The sequence below is a fragment of the Elaeis guineensis genome, chromosome 8, assembly GCF_000442705.2.
Source record: "Elaeis guineensis isolate ETL-2024a chromosome 8, EG11, whole genome shotgun sequence".
Classification (NCBI taxonomy): Eukaryota; Viridiplantae; Streptophyta; class Magnoliopsida; order Arecales; family Arecaceae; genus Elaeis; species Elaeis guineensis.
This window is the reverse complement of record NC_026000.2, coordinates 1,749,569-1,760,218: the sequence shown is the minus strand read 5'-3', so window position 1 is coordinate 1,760,218 and position 10,650 is coordinate 1,749,569. Positions and strand designations below refer to the sequence as shown.

Below are 10,650 nucleotides of genomic sequence, written 5' to 3'. Positions count from 1 at the left end.
ATCTCTCTCTTTTCTTCCCTTTTCTAAGAAACGCCAAAAGTTGGTTCCCCTCTATTGCTGCTGGAATCCAAGGTTGATTGAGGAAGGTAAGAATACGAAGTATCAAGGAGATCGGTCACTATCCGGGATGGAATGAAGAGTTGTTGGAGAAATGAGGATGTTTGTTGGTATGGCCATTTAAACTCCTAGGATGTAGAATCGATCCATAAATAAAGTCAATTTATCGAAGATTTTTCAGTCAAGAATCTTCCAATATTCAAATTAGTCAAATTTTAAAAGAAACAGTGGAATAGAAAAAAAAAAAAATTTCTAGAGAGAACAAAATTATTCGACTGACTTAGCTGAGGATCTTCTGATTTTCTCTATTTAAAGCTAAGGATCGATATGTGTTATCGAAATAGATATGACATATATTAACTGCACAACAACACTCTATACAGCAACTGTACAGTGACAGATATCCATAGTTATAATTGCTTTAATCATACAATTATAGGAGAGTTGGTATAATTGCCGCTGAAATTGTGGCTTGATCTAAATTCTAAATGAGTATTAATCACCTTTGACCTATTTTCGATTTAAATACTCACCTTTGACCTATTTTCGATTTAGCAATAGCTGAGGTGAAGTGCTTTAGTCTATATTGAGGCTAATCGCTTCAACTGGTATTGGAGTCGGGAAAACAAATATTCACCGCATCACCCTCTTTCATTAGACCTTTGAGATAGACATAATTAACATTATGCTGCAAAAAAGTTCTTAAGATTCGCAGAAATATCATAGCAACCATGGTTTTGCCATACAAAACGACCCGTAGAAGACCATTCTATATTGGCTAATAATTAAATCCGTGGCTTGATTACTTCATGTATATATATGTCTTTCTTGTAACATGAGAACCCAAGGGAGCTATCTCTTACAAAGTAGAATCCAAGGATACTAATTTATACATAGGGACATACATTTTTTCCGGGGGTAGCTCATAGTATAATTTCCATCACTCTTCAATCTTTGTCGTCAGAGGGAGCTGGTGGATGAGCTGAAACCACCAATGCCAAGGTTACCGTTAGTTTCTTACCCCTACAAACAGAAATCTGTTTAAGAATGCGAGGATGGTTTCCTCGAGCACATTGCTGGAATTTGGCACCAGAAACGGAAACCGGACAAAGCCCATAGCCGAAACGCGGAAACCAGTTGCCTCCAGGCTGCCCTCTAAATTTCAGCACTCAAAATCCGAAAAACGAATCACACGCCCAATCCTCACTGGACGCCTCTCAATTTCACCTATAAATGTGTCTACGAAACCATTCTCTCCATCAAAAACCAAAAACCGAAATCCCCACAACTTCCAATTAATTCTCCCTCCTCTTCTCCCACCTCTCCCATGGCGATGCTTATAGCTTCCCTGCTCGCTCTTTCCTCCTTTCTAGCCACAGCACATGGTGGTAACTTCTATAAAGATTGCACGGTAACGTGGGGTGACGGGCGTGGCAAGATCATCAATAGCCGGCTTGTCACTCTGTCTCTCGACAGATACTCTGGCTCGGGCTTTGAATCCAAGAATGAGTATCTCTTTGGCAAATTGGAGATGCAGATCAAACTCATACCTGGCAACTCGGCCGGCACGGTCACCACCTTCTACGTAAACCTTTATCACCACCTGTTCATCAAACATTTTATACCATTATATATATAAAGTCTCCTACATATATAATAACTAATGTTTGATGAATTTTGCTTATGTTTTCGTACGTGCAGTTAAGCTCGCAAGGGCCGACTCACGATGAGATCGACTTCGAGTTCCTCGGCAACGTTAGTGGCCAACCGTACATTCTCCACACCAATGTGTTCACCCAAGGGAAGGGAAACAGGGAGCAGCAGTTCTACCTTTGGTTTGATCCCACCAGGAACTTCCACACCTATTCCATCACATGGAATCCGCAACATATTATGTAAGTCTATTCGAATCTTTTTTTAATTTGCTTATTCCTTGAGATGCATGTCTTATATATTAGCCATAATGGCCTTGTATTTTTAACGTTGGAATTAATTTATACCTTCCGATCAGCTTCGCGGTCGATGGCATTCCGATAAGAGACTTCAAGAATCTCGAGTGGAGAGGGGTGGCATTCCCCAAGAACCAGCCCATGAAGGTGTACTCGACCCTTTGGAACGCCGACGACTGGGCGACGATGGGCGGCGCCGTGAAGGCCGACTGGACTAAAGCTCCGTTCACCGCAGCCTTCAGAAACTTCAATGCCGATGCCTGCATTTGGTCTGCCGGCACCTCTAGGTGCTCGTCGGGGAAATCTCGAGCCTCCTCGCCTGCGAAGAAAGCGTGGTGGAATGAGGAGCTGGATGCGAAGAAATACCGGAGGATGAGATGGGTGCAGAGGAAGTATATGATTTATAACTATTGTTCTGATCGGATGCGATTCCCTCGGCGGCCTCGTGAGTGCAGGCGTCATTGATTTGGTTCCTCTTGACCCATTGAAGCTGTTGAGTTCTTTTATTCTCGATTGTTTTACGTGCTCTACTTCAGTACTTTGTCATGCTTGTGGATATTTTTTTATTTGTTTATATTTTGATCCATATTGTTGCGGTCAATCCCCTCGTCGTCCGATCATCGGTATCGTGCACCTGCAAAAAAAATCCTCACAGACCGGAGATGCCTCCGGCGGGGACCCTCCGACGGTCAAGTCAGAGAGGAGACTAGGCAACAGTGGAAAATCAAGGACTCAGCAGGAGAGAGAGAGCTCAAGAGCTTAGGGATACTTCAGAGAGCTTGAGAAAGCTTGCTCCAAACTTACCAAGATGTTGTCTTATCCTATTTTATAGTAGAATACAGTATGGTCCCGTCATTAATGATGCAGACAACTGAAGAGTTGTCAAATCGTCGGAAGCTGTCAAATCACCGTGGATTGTCAAGTCATTGGGATTAATCCATATCTTTGACATGACAATACCCCAGGACGGTCATACCGCATGTCCCTGACAGGACAACTGCCCATAGTGGTCGTACGGCGTTTGGGTGGGCTGGCCGACTATATGTCAGTAATCGGCTGTCGGGACGTCGGGTGATGACCCGGAGACACCGTCGGCTGGTCTGGTGCCTTGTGGAGGTCGGACGTCGGCTACCACCCCCGACAGTGAGTCGATGATTTGGGCTCGGTCGCTTGGCCGGTCGGAACAGTATGAGTCTGTTCGGCTAACATATCTTCGGCCGGATATCGTCGGCAGCCATTGTCGGCAGTCATCGTCGGAGCCGCCATCGAAGTCGTCTGTCGGTCCGGTCGGTAAAGTCGGATATCGGTCGGACCGATTCGAGGGTAAGTCGGCGTACAGAGGTCAGTCGGTATATCCTAATAGTTGCCCCCCCTCCTGAGTCAGATATCGTGTTGGCCAGCATTTCCACATGGGCGACGACTTCGGACGAAAGGAGTGATTTTCCATCACGTCATGCTCCGACTCTGACGATCGTACCAATGAACGATCCGATGTAGACGTTCCATTGGGAATGCGAACCGCCGTCTCCTTGGGAACGCGAACCACCATCTCCTTGAGAACATGAACTGCCGTCCCCTTGGAAATGCGAACCGCCATCACCTTGGGAACACGAACCGTTGTCGGTTAATGAATTCTGAGACGTGATTTTTCCACCACGTGTCAGGAGGCTATTGGGCCGGAACCGTTCACGCAGATGGAGACGACGTGGCTCGATCTGGGGACAGGTGCGTCGAACCGTCGGACCGAGGAAGGGCCCAGGTGCTGCCACGTGTCGGCATCCGAGAAACCCTCGTTCGGCGCGCTTTCATCTCGACCATCGAAGGGCCTTATATATATGCGGCCACTTACATCCAAAACTTCACTTTCTGCTGCAAATCTGTTTCTGACGCTGAGGCCTTGTCGAATTATCCCCCAGTTCCAGGTAGTTATTCCCGTCCTCTTCCTTTGAAAACTCTTCTTGAAGTTTTTCTGTTCCTGTCTCCTTGTCTCCTTTCTCCTTTGTCATTTTCTTTTTGTTCTCTTTTCTGGGGCTAACGTTATGGCTAGAACCTCTCCTCGAGGAAGTCTGTCGGGAATCTGACCGACGATTCTCAGTCGACCCCGGAGGTGGAGGCTTCTTCACTTTCGGGGGCAAACGTCAAACGGCTCAGGGAGTAGTATGGCATCCCAGAGCAATTCGAACTCTTCGTCCCTGGGGTTGAGGGTCGGGTTAACAACCCACCTCCGAGCCAGGTGGCCTTTTATGTCGAGGACCTTTGGGTAGGTCTTCGCTTTTCGATTTTGGAGTTTGTCCGGAACGTTTTGGATTATTATGGGCTTTGTCCGGCGCAACTGGCACCGAACTCAGTCCGGTTAATAATCAGTTTTACTCTGTTGTGTCAGCTTTTGCCGACCTTTCCCCGCATCTCCCTCTTTCGGACGTTCTTCGTCCTCCGACCCCACCCGAAAGCCGAGAGTGGTGGTTCTTCAATCTTCGAAGGTCTTTCGTTCATTATCGATCTTCCATCATCGATCCACGGGTGGAAGAATCAATTTTTCTTTGCTTCCTCTTCGCTATCTTGGGGGTTTTCTTCCCGCTGGGGCGACCCTCGGACTCAACTGAACGAAAACAATCGGGTGGAGGCTGGAGACCGAGAGGATTTTCATTGACTGAAGGATGTGTCGGTGCCGAAGCAGAGGGAGCTCGTCACCGAGCAAGCTCTGTATGACGCCGGCTTGAGTTCGTTCTTCGTTTAGGTACAGTTCGATCTGTCGGTCATTTTTTATCTTTTCATCTATCTTTGGACTCGTGCTGATCCTTTATTAAAATGCAGGCATGCCGTCGAGAGTGAGGCTGACAAACGCGACATTCGGCAACATGCGGCGCAGAAGAGACCAGCGCCGGGGTCGGACCTTCGCGGCCTCTCAAGAGGCCTCAGATATCATCGCCGACCGACATTACAACGGCGGCAGGTAGCCTGACATCGAGTGTGCATCGAGCTACGAGCCGTCATCGCCCTGTCGGCACCGACGGTGCCACCCGAGCACCATCCGAGGAAGGGGCGGCTGAGGGGGCAGCTGAAGGAGTGTCGGTTCCCCACCCACGAAAGAGGTTCGGGCCGAAGCATGTGAGCCCGAACGACCTGTGGCAGCCCCTGTCGCCTCCTCAGGAGGGACCCAGTCGAGATCGAGCTTCCCATCTCTCTCCGACCTCTGGGCCTGGGCGACCAATCGGAGAAAGGCACCGATGGCACGACAGACGACACAAGGTCGGCGGGCCGTGTCACACCGTTCGACATTCAAGTTTCTGAGGGAGCATCGGCCCTGGCCAACCACAATTTGGCTAGGAGGTTGTGCCAGGCGACCATTCTCCCGATCGATCGGGAGCTCTTAAGGGTCGGCCGGTGTCCGACATGCTTTCTACTTTTTATCCGATTATGATCCAGGTGAGCTCTTCTTCTTTTTCTTTTCCCTTCATGGTTATTTCTATCATTTCATTTTTGTGACGACCGGCCTTCTATTTAGCTAATCTACAGCATGTCCGAGCTGGAGGCGGGTATCGGAGGTTCGGTGCATTCCGCGGCTGGAAGAATTGGGGCCGAAACCGCCGAAGTGGAGAAAGCAATGCTGGTGGATCAGCTGAAGTTGTCGGTCGACCATGAGGCTAGGCTCGAGGAGGAGATCTCCCGACTCACCAATGGCCTAGCTGCCTCGGAGGCCGAACTTCAGTCAGCTCGCGAGCAGATCCAGCACAAGACCCACTCCGTTCATCGACTACGACGTGAGCGGGATGGCTGCATCAGGAGCTCGAGGCCGAGCGCGAACAGCTTCGCATTAGCCTGAAGAACCTGGCTAAGGCTGAGGAGAACTTGTCCTTCGCCCAAGCCGACACCGACATAGCGAAGGCGGAGGTAGAGTCGGCCAAGGAGATGCTGAGCTGGACGGTGGAGGACTTACGTGGCTCGGACGAGTATCGGGAGGAGCTCCTCGAGAGCAGCTTTGCCTCCTGTCGGATGGGGTACGAGGACGTCCGGGATGCGATTCAGAGTCTGCACCTGGAGCTCGATCTGAGCGGCATCATCCCTCCAGGGTTGGAGGACCAAGCCGCAGAGGAGGAGGCCGACCCACTGCCGACAGAACGAGTTGCCGAAGGTGAGGCAGCTCCAACTTTTGGTCCCTCTCCGACCCGAGCGGGCACGTCGGTTGCTCCCGAACTCTACCCGGTGCAAGAAGCCGACTCCGACGAATAGTCGGAGTATCTGCTCCGTTATCTTTGTATTCTTTTGTTTTTGTTTCATCTTTATATTTGTAATCGGGCTTCGTCCCAATTTTATAACCGGACTTCGGTCCAATTTTGTAAGTCATTTCAACTTAACAAAATCAAAGACTTTTCACACTTTTCCCCACGTGCGGTTCAATATGTTTGATTTGCCGAGTCATCCCTGAGAGTATAGGTCGTAGCTTCGGCATACCTCGTTAGGATATTCGGTAGGATCTAGCATAGCCGATCAAAGTAGTTAGTAGCATGCGCCGTGCCAAGGGCAGCGCAAGCCCCGATCGTAGGCCAGCATCCTGACCGTCATACAGATAGCGTAGGATCCGATGGTCGAGAGCCGTACCGATTGAAGGTCGAGTGTCTGCCGCTCGGACCTTGGTCGGGCGTGTACGTCAGGCCAAGTGTCTGCCAATTACCGAACGTAGCTCGTCAACACGAACATTGCGTAGAGTCCGATAGTCGAGTGGTGTCCGACGTATTTGGATAGGATAACGATGACAAGTCGAATATCCGTTGTCTGGTCCTTGGTCGGGTGTGCACGTCGGGACGTATGATAAATGGTGGCAAACCGAATATCCTTCGACCGATCGTGACCAAGTCGGTATGTCGTAAGTCGAATACCCGTTGTCCGAACCTTGATCGGGCGGTACATCACGGTGCATGATAAATGGTGGCAAGCCGAATACCCTTTGACCGGTCGTAACCAAGTCGGCATATCGTAAGTCGAATACCCGTTGCCCGGACATTGATCGGGCGGGTACATCGCAGTTGTCTTGGTATTTTGCCCTTCTTAGTCGAAGCTAAGTCGGCAAGTTAGCCAACTGCGTTGCTCGAGAGTCGACTGTGGAAGGAGCGCGGCTCCAACTTATAGAGATTTTCATCGCAGCACTGGCCTTCCGTTAGTGTAGACAGAACAGTTCTCGTAAGAATCATGGGTCGTCGGCGATCGAGCCATAGATTCGGCAATCAAGGCATAGATTCGGTGATCGAGTCATAGACTCAGCGTAGAGTCGGCGATCAAGTCATAGATTTGGCGATCGAGTCACAGACTAGGCGTAGAGTCAGCGATCGAGTGGTAGATTCGACGATCGAGTCGTAGACTCGACGTAGAGTCAGCAATCGAGTCATAGATTCGACGATCGACAATCGAGCCATCGGTTCGACGATCGATGATCGAGCTGTTGGTTCGACGATCGGGCCATCGGTTTGGCGATCGAGCCGTTGATTCGATGATCCAACCATCGGTTCGACGATTGAGCCGTCAGGTCGTAGATTCAGCGATCGGCAATCGAGACGTAGATTCGGCATAGATTCGACAATCAAGACGTAGATTCAGTGATCGAGCCGTAGGTTCGACGATCGGGCCACGTTGGTTCGACGATCAGGCCATCGGTTTGACGATCGGGCCATGTTAGTTCGACGATCGGGCCGTCGGTTTGGTGATCGGGCCACGTTGGTTCGACGATCAGATCGTCGGTTTGGCGATCGAGCCACGTTGGTTCGACGATCGGGCCGTCGGTTTGGCGATCGGGCCACGTTGGTCGAGGTCCTTTGCCTTCATAGGCGGAGGCCGTCATAGATATTCCGCTCCTTCGATCTCCATCGTAGAATCTGCGCACGAAGAGCGGAGAGAGGGGTGTAGGAGTCATACCTGCGATGCATCGGTCTCAGACTCTGTCATCGAGGTGAGACCCATCTATCGGTGGGGGGGCTGCTGGGTTCAGCAGGAGCCCGATTTTTCTTCCGCTTCTCCTTCTGGCTCGTGCCCTCGATCAGGCACTGGTCGGAAGCCTCTTCATCCGCGCGCATGTATTTATACGCGCGCTCCAGCAATTCGGCATATGCCCGGGGGAGGGTTTTGTCCAAGGAATATGTGAATCGGGATCCCCTTAGCCCCCTTTTCATGCCTGAGATAGCCATATCTTCGTTGAGGTCCCTAACCTCAAGTGTAGCCACGTTGAATCGGACCACAAAGTGTCGGAGCATCTCATTTTCTCCCTGTTTAAGGGAGAAAAGGCTGTCCGAGGTTCGTGATGGTTTCTGACTGGTGCTGAAATGGGCCACGAAAGAATGCTCGAGCTATCCGAAGGAGTGGATACTCCCTGAGCGGAGGCCGGAGTACTGGCCCTGGCAGCTTTATGAAGCATGGCGGAGAAGCCGATGCAGAGGAGGGCATCGGTTGCCTCTTGAATTGTCATGAGAGTCTTGTAGCTCTCCAGATGGTCAACTGGATCGGTGGAGCCATCGTAAGACTCCACGTGGGGCATCTTGAACCGACTAGGGATCGATTCATCGAGGACAAATCGGGAGAGGTTGGTTGGTCCGGAAGTCGACGTCGTTCGAAGACTTCTGACCATCCGTCTGGAGTTGGGCAAGCCGATGGTCAATTTCTTCGAACTTACGTTCGTAGTCGTCCAACTGTCGATGTTGTGAAACCCCAAGGGTCGATCCTCCCGACGAACTTGAGAGTGAGGCGGACGGTGTCCATTGCCGCTTCTCCTTCCTTATCCACTCCAACTGGAAAAGAGAAGGATGCCGAGACCGGTGGGTGTCGCACCATGGCCGCCTCACCCCTTCTCGGTGGGAGTGCTGAGACGGCTGCTCTTGAGGAGGAGATGAAAGTTGATGCAGACGTCGGTGGCTGCTTCTGGACGGCATAGGGTGCGCCGCCGGTTGTTCTGTCGGCGGTTGCGGCAACTGAGTCGATTGCTGTTGGAGGTTTTTGACCGCGTCCGTCAGAACGGTCATTTACTGCATGATCACCGCGATTTGTGCCTCCGTAGTTACCACCGGATGCGGAGAGCTGGGTTCCGCCATGAAAGGTGAAGGAGGGGCCTCTTCCCGATGGGAAGAGCACCTCGTCGACCCAGTAGCTCTCGATCGTTGAGTCCTGATTTTCGTCATCTTGAGAGATTTCTTCAAGTTTTGTGGAGCTCGCTGGCTTACCTCTGTCGAAAACTCCCTTCCTGGTGCGCCAAATCTGTTGCGGCCAATCCCCCCGTCATCTGATCGCCGGTGTCGCGCACCTGCAAGAAAAGTCCTCACAGGCCGGAGATACCTCCAGCGGAGACCCTCTGACGGTCAAGTCAGAGAGGAGACTAGGCAACAATGAAAAATCAGGGGCTCAAAGAGAGAGAGAGAGCTCAAGAGCTTAGGGGCGCTTCAGAGAGCTTGAGAAAGCTTGCTCCAAACTTACCAAAACTGTTGCCTTACCCCATTTTATAGTAGAATGCGGTATGGTCCTGTCATTAATGATGCAGACAAATGGGAGTTGTCAAATCGTCGGGGGCTGTCAAATCATCGTGGGTTATCAAGTCATTGGGATTAATCCATGTTCTTGGCAGGACAATGCCCCAGGACGGCCATACAGCATGTCTTTGACGGGACAACTGTCCAGAGCGATCGTACGGCGTTTGGATGGGCTGGCCGACTATATGTTGGTAATCGGCTGCCGGGACGTCAGGTGATGATCCGAAGACACCGTCGGCTAGTCTGGTGCCTTGCGAAGATCGGATGTCGGCTACCACCCCTGACAGTGAGTCGGTGATTTGGACTCGGCCGTTTGGCCGGTCGGGAACAGTATGAGTCTGTTCGGCTAATATATCTTCGGTCGGATATCGTCGGCAGCCATTGTCGGCAGTCATCGTCGGAGCCGCTGTCGGAGTCATCCGTCGATTCGATCGATAGAGTCGGACATCGGTCGGATCAGTCCGAGGATAAATCGACGTACAGAGATCAGTCGATATATCCCAACACATATAATATAGATATTCATGCAGTGCGAGTGGTCTTGTGGATAAATTTGGCAATTAGATGTGAACTGGGCTTACAAATAGTCACATCCCTTCATCTGAAAAGTACTCAAGATTTCGTTCGACTCTTGGTATATTCAAGAATTTGGACCGGGTCCTTTCCTTTTGTCTACCAAAGATTAACTCTTTAACCAATACTGTAACACCCCGGCCCAAAATCAGCCACAGCCCAAACCAAAAAAAAAAAAAAAAAAAGGAAAGAAACAGGGGAGAAGACTCCCGAAGGGAGTCTTCTTCCTCCATTCACTGGCTCCCAATCGGAGTCGGAGACAAGCTCCCTCCGGCCCTATTTAAGGAGGAGATCCCTCCCCTCTCCTTTCCATCAAAAATCTCGGGGCAAAACGGCGGCAATCGTCGGAAATTCCTCACGGAGACCCATCACTGTGGCGTCCAATTTCTCGCCGGAAAAGCTTCGCCGGCGATGGAGGTAAGCCTCCTCCCCTTCCTCTCTCCTTCCCCTTCTTTTCCGTGCCGATGTGCACGCTTGCCGGCGACCGGAGTCGCCGGATTTTGTTGCGAAAAAAATTCTTATTTTGCCGTTTTTCGTCGTCGGTGGTCACCGCCGACCACCGGTTT

The 10,650-nt window shown here is 50.8% G+C and overlaps 1 protein-coding gene across 1 annotated transcript; it reads left to right on the top strand.

Annotated features, from left to right (window-relative positions):
- The first annotated feature begins 1,324 nt into the window (after positions 1-1,324).
- Positions 1,325-2,498, top strand: LOC105037455 (xyloglucan endotransglucosylase protein 7). The gene is made up of 3 exons (XM_010913117.4): positions 1,325-1,642; positions 1,759-1,952; positions 2,069-2,498. Exons 1-3 carry the CDS (start codon positions 1,385-1,387, stop codon positions 2,469-2,471), a joined length of 855 nt encoding a protein of 284 aa, XP_010911419.2. The 5' UTR covers positions 1,325-1,384; the 3' UTR covers positions 2,472-2,498.
- The last annotated feature ends 8,152 nt before the right edge of the window (positions 2,499-10,650 follow it).

Bases quoted from the DNA above. Each gene is read 5' to 3' on its own strand.
- LOC105037455 (XM_010913117.4), top strand. From the start codon at position 1,385: ATGGCGATGCTTATAGCTTCCCTGCTCGCTCTTTCCTCCTTTCTAGCC. The intron at 1,643-1,758 runs GTAAACCTTTAT...TCGTACGTGCAG, and splicing joins GCACGGTCACCACCTTCTAC to TTAAGCTCGCAAGGGCCGAC. The intron at 1,953-2,068 runs GTAAGTCTATTC...CCTTCCGATCAG, and splicing joins TGGAATCCGCAACATATTAT to CTTCGCGGTCGATGGCATTC.